At 44.0% G+C, this 13254-nt stretch overlaps 1 protein-coding gene across 2 annotated transcripts in view; it reads right to left on the reverse strand.

Annotated features, from left to right (window-relative positions):
• The window catches only part of MST1 (macrophage stimulating 1), a 1288434-nt gene that overhangs the window by 57940 nt on the left and 1217240 nt on the right, over positions 1 to 13254 (reverse strand). For both annotated transcript variants that reach the window (XM_069644177.1, XM_069644176.1), the window contains one exon: positions 1339 to 1478. In XM_069644177.1, coding sequence (XP_069500278.1) covers positions 1339 to 1478 — 140 coding nt within the window. The remainder of the gene's footprint in view (positions 1 to 1338; positions 1479 to 13254) is intronic.

A 13254-nucleotide genomic window follows, 5' to 3' on the forward strand; every position in this document is an offset into this window, starting at 1 on the left:
CTCCCTGGAATGAGTATTGAGTGGGACCCGCGGTAAGCATTTTCAAGTCCAATGTTATGAAACTTTGCAATTAGGTTGGGGCCTGAAGCTACTTGAGCCTGATTGGAGAGCAATACCATGCCCCACACAAAGTTATGAACCTTTTAGAAAAATCCTGAAAACACAAGTTGATTTCTGATCTGCTATTTGACTATCCCATGCTCAGTGATGGCGGCTAAGGGAGGGTGAAGAGGAGATCCCCCCCACACACACATCACCCAGGGAACTGTGATCCACTGGGATGTGTCCTGCCTGCTTGGTGAACTCACTGAAAGTCCCTAGAATCTGGTGGGAGAATTTGTCACAGAGAATATTAGGAAGATTTGCAGTTTATGGGCAAGTTTCCCATTTATCATGTTTGTGCATTTGTGGAGTCAGTCAATATCTTGCTGTTGTGTCTCTGATCCCTTGCTCTCCTAGGTTATATTTGTACTTTTGCCATCTCCTTCACAGACACAGCTGAGCCACTTTAATTACTGAACCATTAGCTAAGATTTCCTTTACTTCTGGGCTTTTGATGGATGTCTTTTTTCTCTCCTCTTAGTGCTCATCCACACGTGTTCCTGGTTTTCTTACTAACATGTACACCCCATGTTCATCACTCACCTTCATTCCTTTTTGGTCTCACTCACATTTGCCATCTCTTACTTTCTCGTTCTAATTATTGTAGTTTTAATTGTCTCTTCCCTCCTACGCTACCAAAAAAACAATTGTGTGGTTTGGAGGATAGGGTAGGAAAGCTGTGCATTACTCATGATTTTATTGACCCATGCCTAGAACCAGATTATAACCCAAGTCCTTTATGGATATATTGTTCATTATGGACTAGTCCATACGTGCCATGAGCCAAATGACCAGGCCACCTGTAAGGCACTGTTTGACGGTATCAATTTACCAACCACCTGACAGGAAAAAAGCTATGCCAATGTATAAGGTAAGAAATCCAGTCCAAGATGCCACCTCGCAGGCCAGCTGCCACTCTGAGCGCCAGGACAGCGAACAAGTGCCCACAAGACTAATGGTGGGGTCCGTCTCAAAACCTGTTGCCCATGTACCTGCTGTGGACCTCCAGTACTCCTATGCTATGGGCTATTATACTGAGCCCAAAGCATAAGAGCAGTAGTGAGACAGATGTTGGTTTTCAAACATTTGGGCCCTTTGCCAACTGCCCACACATTGTCCCCAGGAAAATCTTGACGTGGTTACGAATATTAAAAACGAAGAAAATACATAATGGCAGTTGGAATGTAAAAGTTAGTTCCATTGCTATCCAGATTTGGCCAAGCCTTTCCAACTCACCTCACATGCTCCGACCGCAACATTCATGGGCTTTGTACACATCTCATTTTCTCTCAGTTTTCCTTTGTGAGCAATGTTGCAATCGTGGTTTTCCATCACTCTAAATGTGGCTACTTTCAAATCATGTTCATGGCCAGTGCCTGTGGAGATGAAAGACCAATGAGAAACATCACAATTCTACCAAAGATCAAATCCTAACAATGTAGAATTCAGTTTGTTGTATAAACCATTTACTATTATTTTAGAAATGTGGAATAGAGAAAGTGCAAACAAAACCAAGTTCCAGACTTCTTGTAGAGCATACGTTTCTTGAAGGTGCTGCACATACAAAATTAAATTGCTGTTTATATTATGCTTCATGCTTCACAGCTCAGCGCTGTCTTGTTTTTTTATTTTATTTTATATGGTTTATTTCAAACCTTTAAAATCCAACTCAATCGTACAGAATTATATCAACATTAATACGAGAACTCTTCAAAACAACATTGTTCTACAGAGACCAAACTGGCAAAACTCTAAATGAGGAAGAATGAGAAAACAGAGAGAAAAGCTAAAAAGGATAACTAAAAATAATGGGCGTATACTTGTCCATCTTTGAGCCACTCACATCATTTTGGTCTATGTCAATTAATAAAACAGAAAAAGAATAAAAACAATCTTTTACAATTCCTCATGTACAGAAGGAAAACGTAACAATATTTCTTCAAGAAACAAGGTCAATGTAATCGTCAATGCCCTGACAGTCTCATCGAACATTATCTGCCACTAATCTAGAGCATTTAATGTTGGACGTTTTTCAATGAATCTTCCCAAATGTTTTGTTCTTTCTTGTCGGGGCAAAGGGCAGAACAACGTTAAATGTTTTAAGGTTTCCTCATTAGCTTTGCAAAGTCTGCATTGGTCACTCACATTGTTAGTTCCTGGCCATATATTTGTATTTTCTCTTATTTTAAACAGGTTTAAATGAAATTGCATATAGTTTTCGTCGGTGTAAATCCGGAAATAATTTCCAGAGTTTTTGAATTTCGTTAAGGGCTCTTTTCTCATGTGGAACATGTTTCATTATTCAATGGTTTCTTTTTTGGTCACAAGTTGAGCACCAATCACGACTCCATAACATAACATAAGGTCTGGATTTGTTTGTAATGTCTCTAACTTGATGTCGAGGTCTAACATTATGTCTCTGCATCGTTTCTTCCATAGAACAAAGACTGAGTTCTCATTGCAGTGACTAGTTGATTGCAAGATCTTAAACTGTATTGGCGAGTCTGTCAACGTAATTTTCCTATATAAGGAGAGAATGTTCCAACATACTCTGGCTTTGATGGATGTTAAGCTGAGTTCGCGTTGGATGCAAGCACTAGGAGTTCCCTTGGGTAGGCACAAATCTCTGGACCAAAAGATGTTCTCAAGAGAGCTCCACAGCTCTTCTGGGCAGCCCAATGCACATTCTGCACCAAAGATTAATGCAGGAACAGCTTTTTGTTTATTAAATGCCAAAGCTGGTAGCAGGGAGTATTTCCCATATTTCCGATTTAGGACAGCAGCTTGAACTGCTACAATGTGGCATTTCTTTTTCGTTGTTTCAACCCACAGTTGCCATTGATGTTCGAAATTGATTTGCATACCTAAATAGCGCGCATTAATTGTAATGTTCAATAAGGTTTTATCCATGTGCTAGCGAAAGTTTGGGTGAAGTTTTTTCTTCTGGCCACTTAGATTTCCAAGAACAAGTATTTCCGATTTTGAAGCGTTAATGTTCAACCCGTTGGTTCTTACATATTGATCCAGTGCGTTCAATTTTCTTTGGAGACCGATTGGTGTTAAATCTAATAATATCAAGTCATCTGCATAGAGGAGATGACTTATAGGCACTCCATTTATTTTTGGTGAGAACGATCTAGGGCTTTCAATGGCTTAATCAATGTCAGAGATAAATGCATTGAAACTGATCGCAGCCAAGGGACATCCTTGTTTGACTCCACATTGGGTTTTAATGAGCGCAGATAGTTTGCCGGAGCGATCCAATCAAATTCTTATCACAGTGTTCGTGTCCTTTGTTGCCAACAGTAAACTTGGTGGGCAATTCCAATTAAGCATCTTTGACCATAATCTCTCACGGTCTATGTTGTCAAATGTGTGAGATAAATCGAATATGGCTAGGTAGATCTTAGTGCTAGTTCTTATTGCATCCATCTTCAATATGTTGACAATTAGGAGGTTTAAGCTACACCCCACTCCTTTAACAAACCCTGTTTGTTTCTGGTCTGGTCAATATGCTTACTAGCGATAGTCCATGCTAGAAGCTTGCGTTGTACGAGTGTGGCGTAGATCTTACTCAGGGCATCCAATGGTGCAATATGGCGATAGTCTGTTGGATTCGGTCTGTTTCCCTTCTTAAATATTGGTATAATTATTGCACTTTTCCAGGATGTCGGTGTTGCGCACGTACTTGAGATGTCTTCGAACAAGATATAACAGAAGTCGGCCCATGCTTCCAAATTTACTTTCAATATGAAGTTGGTCAACCCACCAGGGCAGGGTGACGCGATGCACTTATTCTGTTGATGGTTTTGAGAATATCAGAACGTTTGACTTGCAGGTCCCACCTAGCCAGATCTGGCAGTACTGGGTCAGGGGAGAGACCGTTCTTTTTATATAGATGTTCGTAATGGCTTATCCAATTGGTTTCAGTCACCATGCTTGTTTGGAGTGCGGTCTGAGAGCTCTCTTGTTCATTACTTAAAGTCCAAAACTAACAGGTGTTTTTATTTTGCATTTTTGCAAGCATCACTTCTGCGTCCTGTTGGAGCATGATTGACCGATGTGACTTAAGCCAATTTTTATATGACTGTTTAGTTTTTTTGATGTTCACCAAGTCCTCACCAGTATACAAGCTCTGATTTTGCTTCTCAAATGCCTTTTGTTTAAAGATGTCGAGATCAAAGGCGTGTTTGTTAATAAATGTCCATTTCCTCACACCTTGTATTTCAGAGAAGATGGTTAGAAGATGACGGTATTCCACAAGGCCATGTTCTTCTTGATAGGCGTTATTGAGCAATCTCACATTTTGTTCTTTTAATCCAAGTCTAATGCGGCTTGGTTCAACTGCTATGTCATGTTCCCATGATGGAGACTGCCCATTCTGCAGGCAATGGATTGTCAAAAGTACTAAATTGTGGTCACTTTCAATTTTAGGCACTACATGAAGTTCTTTAACATGGATTTGCAGAGCTTCTGAGGCAAAGTAATAGTCCAGGATTGATTCCTGATTCAGTCTCTTCCAGGTTGGTTTTGCTGGTATGCCACCTAGGGTATTCCCATTAAGAAGCTGTACATTTCTCAGATCCATTTCAGCACACCAGTGTACAGCTTTAGATGCGCTTTCCGCATTTCTGGGGCGTTTTTTGTTTGTTAGCTCTAAGCAGTTGATATTCAAGTCTCCACAGATTCGAATTTTCGGAGCCGCTGCCTGCTCATATAGTTGATCTATAGATTGAGTAATTTGATCAATGAAAACAGTCACTAGAGCTGTGTTGCCAGTAGACGTTAAAGATGTATAAGTGGTTTTGTACATTCTCATCCCGCCCACCTAAGACCACTACTACTTTCTGAATGTAGGGCGAGATGTTAAGCACTTGCAGAATTTTATGACCAGACTTCCTTTGCACGAATGTCATTAGGCCAGCCGATGGACGTCCCATTTTCTTCTTAACGGCTGGATTTAAAGGGACTTAATAACCATCTACTGTGGGGCATTCAACCAGCCAGGTTTCCTGAAAACACGCTATATTCAAATTTCCCAGCCAGTTGGATTGAAACAGGTGAACAAAACCACGGGTATTCCAACATCCAATTGTGCACTCGTTGGATGATTCGCAGCATTAGCTACGGGATTGAGCAGCTAAGGCGGACGAGATCCAGCTCCAATCCGTGACTTCACTACAGGATTGAATAGTGCAGGGCATAGGAGCGTCTCCTCCAGATGCAGGACCTTTATGAACAATGGTTATTTTAATGCGTTCTCTGATTTCCGATGGTTGCAGGAGACTTGGTTCTTCTTGTCGCTGTGACATGTTGTTAGCAGTAGGTATTTGATGGTTATTCACAATAATTTCAGGCTGGGTCTTCATTGTGACCTTCTGTGTAAGACATTGATTTAGCTTTCTGTCTCTTTTGAGGTCAGTATCAGATGTTGGTTGTTTATCTTCAGGATTCTGAGTTAGTTGCGGCTCTGTAATATCAAAACCCATTGATATTAAGGTAGGGGCGGCATCTAGTATGATTACATATTATGCGAGAGTCAATATGAAGTTTTACTGAATAATTTTGTTTCTCCTTAAAAAATTCGACTATTTTTATGACGTTTTTGTTGATCATACGCAGGCTTGGTACATAGTGCGACAATTGTAGGACATTATTCCGATTCAGTGACAGGTCATCTTCAATGTCCTTTATGCGTTCCAAGCGTAGGCAGTCCTTCGCACTTAGATGGTTCTTGATATTTTGCCTCTCATAATTTCTTTTCACAGATGTTGTTTTATGGGCTTTCTTGTGTTCATTCTCGGAGGTTCCTCTCAACTGTGAATTGCCGTTCTGGTTGACATTTCTCACTCTGTCCTCAACAGTTTTTTTGGTGAAGTGCCCTTTTTCCTTCTCTATGCCTGACTTAGGGCCTGTGTTTGTTGAGAGAAGCTCTTGATCCTCGTTACAATGGGACACAGTAAGTTTGTCCCATTTTTGGAAGAGCATCACAAATGGGGGCTCTGTGGATTTTCCAACGTTATCGGTTCCGGGCTGAAGGATGGCACTATCGTGCATACTCTTGCCGGTTTATCCTTCAAGGGCTGAGGCAACACAGGAGGCTCACCAGATTCTCCCACAGTACAGTCGAAACCTTTTAGATCTTGAACTTGTTCAAGTTCGTCTACATCAAAGTCCTCATAGACAGATAGCTCAAAGAGATCAATAGGAATTTCAGTATTGGATGCCTGGGTGTCTTTTGTGCCGTCTTGTACCACTTGAGTCGGCTTCAAATTTTGAGGAGCCACAGGGATTGCCTGACTGCACACTGCATTTGAATTAATAGTTAAGCTTACAGCTTTTATGTTTGAGGAATTTTCTCGAGTTATTAGCTATACGAGGTCTATTCCCTTTTTGATTTTTAGGTTTTTTAGTTAGTGGTGGTTTTGGTTGAACTGCTTTGCCGACTTCTTTTTGTGGGGCTTTGAAGATCGAGAACACGTCTTCCACAGTGTTTGTGTCTGAATCTGCAGGCAGCACAGGACTCATAAGGTCTATAGTTCGCCCTCTAAGATTGGCAGAAGTCAAAGGCATTTGAGTATCACCGTTTGCATTATTTTCCATGTTTTGGGCACTTTCCACTGCAATGGCAAAAGTTGTAATTTCAACAATCGGTGCAGATGCTCTTTCAAGTAGATTTTTCCCCCAAAAGATTTTTATCACCATTCAGGGAACTAGATGGAATTAGACTATGCTCACTAGCATCTTCTTCGTTCTCTACATTACTTATTAATGGTGTTTCTGTTGAGCCTGTTGTATCCAATGTAGTTTGACCTGATATCAAGTTCTGTCCTATTTGATCAATTCCAGTCAGAACCTCTACAGGCATTTCAATTGGTGCTTCTTTGTTATCTGCCTCTTTATTTGATTCCTTGACTGCTGGTCGAGGTCCAACTGACTCACTTTCATGAACAACATGAGCTGTTCTAGGTTGAAGGCTGAGTCCATCGTGTGCGTGCTGTTTTTGATGCCTAAATAAGCTGAGAGCTTCTTTGGCCAACCCAGCCAGAAGCTTCTTGTCATTGCTATTCATTTGTTTTTGATCTACTAAGGTCACCAAAGAACAGTCAATTTTACTTGTTGAGTCATAAAACATTTGCTTAAATAAGTTATCAAATTCCAAATTGACCACTCTGGAGTTCATCAAGGCGACTAGTGTGGTTAGATCATTCAAACTGTCCTTCACTTGCTTCAACTTAATGAACAGGCTCAAAGACAGTGTGGATATTAGGATTGGTTGCAAGTCTGGCATGATTTTGGCGAGAAGTTCTTCCTGGTTTGCAGGTCCTTCCAATGTTCTCGTCCTAGTTCGGTGCTGTAGTCTTTGAATTTTTGGATACTCTCGTTCTATGAACGATGAGTCTGTAGAGGAATTATCTGAACTAGACTCTTTTTCAATAGATGATCGGGTCTTGCTTGTCGTTACAGTTGTATATTTCTGGACCAAACCTTCGATGCCTTGTGTAGGCAACATTAAGTTTTGTTTCTTCTGTACTCTTATTTGTGAGCAGATGATGCCTGTGGAATCACGGTCTTCTATCCTTCTACGCTTAGAAGGAACAGAACGTCCTGTTATATCATTTGCATTCTTTATTTTGGATTGACCCGTGCCAAGTTCTAGTAGTACCTTACTACTACGTTCCCTCGTTGTCTCACCTGAGTTTAAAGCAACTCGAGCCAAATTAATGTTTGTTAGATCCTGTAGAAGTTTAATTACTACTTCAAGTGAGTTTATGCTTGTCGTTGCGTTAGAAGAATACTGAGACAGTTCATTGAGATCTGGGGCAGAGCTTGCATTAATGGACTGCCGTACTTCAGGCGTTATTTGATCTCACTTGTGTGGACGGTCGTTTGACCCAACCCCAAAATGATTCCACTTGAAACGCATTCCTCCCAGATCTTACTACAATAAACATCATGCACAATGTTTGCAGGTGGAGCATCTTGTGCAGGATCCCTCGTTTTGGACACGGTTAGCTCCATGTGCAATGTGCTGTCATTCGGCTAGGTGTTTTTATGTCCGATAAATTCACATTCATCGAAAACCTCACTGTGGGATGCTTGTGGGTACTCTCTGGGATATTGCTCATGACCAGGGATTAACAGGGCATCATCGGGAAACCTGAAGTGTGTCCCATGTATGAACGCTCTACCCTGTATGGCGTTACAAAACACCCCTGAATTGGTAGATGTTAACTCTTCTGGGATGACTGATGGCATGTCTGATGCAGAGAAATAAGGAGTTGCATGTATAATGCGCTCTGCTTCACTGCCGATTAACATCTCTTTAGGCTCACACAGCCGCCGTTGGTAAGCAGACCACGCATGCGCGGCCAAAACACCCAAGACAGGAACCGCCTGAACGTTGGCCGTCAAATGCAGCACATCCCCCAGAGCACCGCCGCGAGAGGCCCCAACAATGCACACACCCGACACCCCCCCCGGCGACACCCACAGCAGAAGCGACAGCCCACGGCCCCGCGAGTGCTCTGCGAGCCACCCCGGGGGGACCTCATTACTGCAGCTCCGCTGGATGTCCCATGGGGCGGGGGCTGCACAGCTCCAACACGCGCGGAGCTCTGAAGGGGCACAGGCGGGGCGCTGAATGCCGCAACAGAACCACAAGGTGAGACGCTGGATGGGGGCTGCATAATTCCAGTGGTCATAATGTTCGTGGTATTCTGACAGAGTGGAGACACGGCGCTAAGCGCCGAAACGGGACCATTAGCTGAAGAGGCACCATTGAGTAAAACGCAGGACGACAACTGCGTGGTTTCAACAAAAAAGCATTTTGAGAGGGTAGAGGCACGTCAAAAGGCACTGGTTGTTCAACCAAGAGTGCCGCTTTTGTCGAGCTTAGTGGCGAGCTATGTGAGTTCGAAGCAGTAGAGAAAGAAATGCGACTTTTGCTCATGGTTCCCCCTTTGCAACTGTTATAAAAGTAGTTATTGTCATTAATTGTTCTTACTTGAGTGTCCGGCACTGCTTCCAAGAGGAGCACAGCTTCAGCAACCCCCCGACGCAACTGCAATCGAGTCAAAGGGTGTTGTAACCCACATCCTCGCTCTTTGGGAACCGACAAGGGCTCAGGATCAACCATTATTGCTAGCCACACCACTACACCCCCAAAGACTCTCAAGACTCAGCTGACTGAGTCCGCTGGGGTAGGTAGCAGTAGGCTCCGCCTCCAGGCATTAGCAATGAAAAAGTTCCTCAGGCAGCAGAACAACAGGGAAATCAAGGAAGACTGAAGACTCAGCTGACTCCACGTCCGCTCCGCGGAGAGTCTTGGGTCTTATGGGGTAGGTAGCAGTAGGCTCTGCTTCCAGGCAGTAGCAATGAAAATGTTCCTCAGGCAGCAGAACAACATGGAAATCAGGGAAGACTCTCAAGACTCAACTGACTCCGCTGTCTTGTTCCGAAAATGAGAACGTTCCCCACCTGAGCTATCCTCCTGACCCAAGTAGTCACACGTTGTCCTTTCCCGGTCCTTGCTCATTGGCCATAAGAAAATATAAACTCCTGCCCTGTGCAGTTCGTCCAGAAGCATCACTACTACATAGTGCAGCTCAAGGGTGTTGCTAGGTCTGGAAAAGGTCCGGGGCTATGTTAGGGAGAATTCTCTGTAAAGGCTAATTTCCCAAACCTAGTGAGTCCCCCAGCAGCTTTGCTGGATTTTTGGGGTTTATTTTATTTCTCCTGCTAAGAGTGAGACTCTTTTCCTCCCACTCTTAGACATGATTTGAGGTGTTCCTTTGGCTTTGTATGTGTTTTATGGGCTATGGGGTCCTTTACCCCATAGGGTTTCATGTGTTTTTGGTATATGGGTTACACAGCACCCTCCGTGCCGTACCCCAAGGGTGTCGTAGCGACCCCCCAAACATAGACTCCATACCCTGGGACTGACTACTGTCTCCCGGGGCATGTAAAGTCACCATTGGCTTTACTAGTCTCAAATTGTGAACAGAATCAGTACAAACCATCCTATTGTGGACGTACTGGTCGGGGCAATTCGATTGCCCCAGGGTCTGTTCGAGGGGGCACTGTCCAGTCCCCCCTGACCGAGTTTTGATTGGTGGCAGTGGATACTACTTTTTATATTCGACCACAAATATATTCCTATGGGATTTTCCCATTGTTCGAGGCTATCACTTTTTAATATAGCCTCGAACATACCGCCGGTTTATTAAATTAACATTAATTCACCGGTTGGCAATTTTTGCCAAATCTTGGTTCCAAAATGGCGTTTGTGTTCGCTTCTGTGACTCCAACCCAAGTCGAGCCCTTTGTTCCACTTTTTGGCGGGCTTCTCCACAGACGCCTCCAAAAGTGGTGCCACTCTGTCTGGGTACCACAGGGGGCGTGGGAGGGGGTTTAGGCACTCTGGACTGAGTTGCCTCAGCAACTCAAGTCGCACTCTTGTGTGATTGCTCAAGTGGTGAGCAGCCCGGCTCACCACTTTGCATGTTTGATTGACAGCTAGGCTGAATGAATGGGGGTTTTCTGCATAAAAGCAGGGCTTTGGGGACTGGAACTTCAGAAGTCACCACAGGACCTAAAGAATCCGAGGATGGAGAAGCCGAGCCGACCTGCAACGACGACACCACCGGTGGAGCCCTGCGAAACCGTCTCACCACTTTTCCCGACGACAGAGGAGATCTCCAGTCCGGAGAGTCTTCTTCCTTTGACTGGTGGGGATAACCAGTTTGCCCGTCTTTTCGCCTTCCTGGACCATCTCGTGGCCGCCTTGCCCGTGCCAAGCACTCCGGCAACCGGAATACCACAGATCACCACTACCGCGAAGAACAGGGTGGTACCTTGTAACTGGGAAACTCTGCGGCTGGTTTCTTCCCTGGCAGCGCAACGACCTTCAGCTTTCCTCCACGTCGAGACCCCCCTCTTCCTCTGGAAGAAACACCGACTTGCGCCCGCTGCCAAGAACAACTGCCGCCGCTGGAGCGTTCTTCCCACTTTCAGGTACTGTGTCCCGCCTGGCTTCCCTTGCGACAGATCGTTCGGGGTGACAGTAAATCCTCGACTTTCTAACCTGGGCTAGTCTGGGGCCTGTTAACTAACTTTTCCTGACTTGATTTCAACCTTTGGCAAACTTTCTACAAAGACTCTTTGGGCACAACCCCACTGTGTGATCCTGGACACATTTCGCTTGCTCTCTCTAAGAGTGGGCCTGGCATTTGAACTTCCTTGCTCCCCAGTAGACTTTGCCTAACTTGCCTCACTGTGGTTCTTTGAAAAGTATTGAATATTGTGTGCTTTCCTAACTCTGCCTTTCCCCCTCCCTTTTAAACAACTTATTAGAGTGCCATCTTATGTTAAGCGCTCACCTCTGTCTGAAAATAAGTGGTGTTTCTCATTAAAACTTGTCCAATAAGTAATTAGGGTTGTATATATATATATAATAATGACTGTGTTGAAATTAGTTATCTCTCTTTGTGTTAGTGTAATTTGCAAGTGTGTCTTTAAATAAATAATTATATACTTTTACACCAACGCTCTGGTCAGTGTTTGCTTGTGCTACTGTGTCTCTGTACCTATTGCCTATACTCTATATACTGCCTAACTCATCTTGAGAGAAGTCTGACTGCTCAGCCACAGCTACCAGGTAAATCTGGGTGGTACAGACTGCTACCAATTCGGTTTACTGCCAACCACCTGTAGTCCTAAATCTTTTGCAGTGGTCCCTAAGGGAACTGCACAGGTTTCTGCCTAACAGGCTACGCTAATTTCGGGACTGTCGGGACTGGGGGCTAGCTAGCCTTTTTGGTTGTAACCCCTGAGCTTATACCCGGGGGTACAACCAAAAAACCCAGGGCTAAAGCCCCCTTAGAGCCCCCCACCCCCTCCTAACAAGGCCTCTGCAGCTCTTCCCCAGAAAGCACTAGCAAAGGCTGCAGGTAAGGACTTCAATCAGCCACAGATCGTAGGAAAACAACTCTAGCAGTGAATACACCACACAATGTCAATTGGAAGGCGAAACAATTAGGAAGTGCATCATTAGTTGTTGTATGAGGGAATATAATGTGCAATTAGAGTTGAAAAGGCTTCCGTTGTAAGGCATACATAATGTGTAGCCCGATCGAGGTTCTTGCAACAGAGAACGTTGTATCGTTAACGTAAATATTGATTGTAGTTATCTTTGATGGCTCAGAGAAACAGATGGAACAGGTTTACACAGTGCATATACTGGTTCATATTAAGACGAACTGAGAAGTGTGATGATTTTCTTGGATAAGCAAATACTCAGTGTGTGTGTAGATAAAGAACTGCAGCTGGAAGAGTCACTGCTGCCAAGGACTGTCGAAATGTACCTATATTTATCAGGCCATTAGGTTTCTGCAGCTAAAGCACCAGCGTTTGTGCATGTCAAACAGTGCTTCCTAGAGGCAATACAGCACCTTTTCACTTCTTCTACAAGCAGAGCAGGTGGTGGTGGGGGGAGTGGGGTGGAATAAGGGTGCCACTCGAGCTGTTCAGACATGCCTCCTCTGAATGTGCAATGCTGGTGATTCTTGACAGGCTTTTGTTCGAGCTAATTGCACCCGGTGGTTGATGATAAACGAGCTAAACACTGACTCCGCTATATTTGGCGCAGCTTCTGCAAAATAACATTTAATCGCTTCTTTTTTTGATACATGCTTTTGTATGCTGGTATATTTGTAGACCCACGTCTCCCAAGAGCCATCAGGTGAAAAAAATGGCAAAGTTACTTGATCCAATTGACAAGGAAATGGCTCAACTTTTATTCGATATAGGGCCCTACGACTCGGCCATGAAAGGTTTGAGTGTTGAGCATACAACGCTCAATAGAAATGGGAGCCCAGCTCAGTTAGCAAAGTATTGTGTAGTCCGGGACAATGCGATTTTGGACAATATTTTCACTTCGCCACCAGATAAAAGACTTGCACCACCCTCCACCCCGCATTAGACCATTGACTCATGCTGAGATGCTAGAAAAAGCCAACAGTTTTTTTAATGCAGCCAATGCTCCATTGCCCGCGTTATGGGAGGCGGGTGCAATTCTGCCAAGCTACGAGGTGCCGAACCTCCTGCGCAAAGTAAAGGAAAAAGTTATGTTGTACCTGTGGAATTCAATGC

The sequence above is a fragment of the Ambystoma mexicanum genome, chromosome 2p (assembly GCF_040938575.1).
Source record: "Ambystoma mexicanum isolate Mex_15411 chromosome 2p, UKY_AmexF1_1, whole genome shotgun sequence".
In the NCBI taxonomy this organism is placed as follows: Eukaryota; Metazoa; Chordata; class Amphibia; order Caudata; family Ambystomatidae; genus Ambystoma; species Ambystoma mexicanum.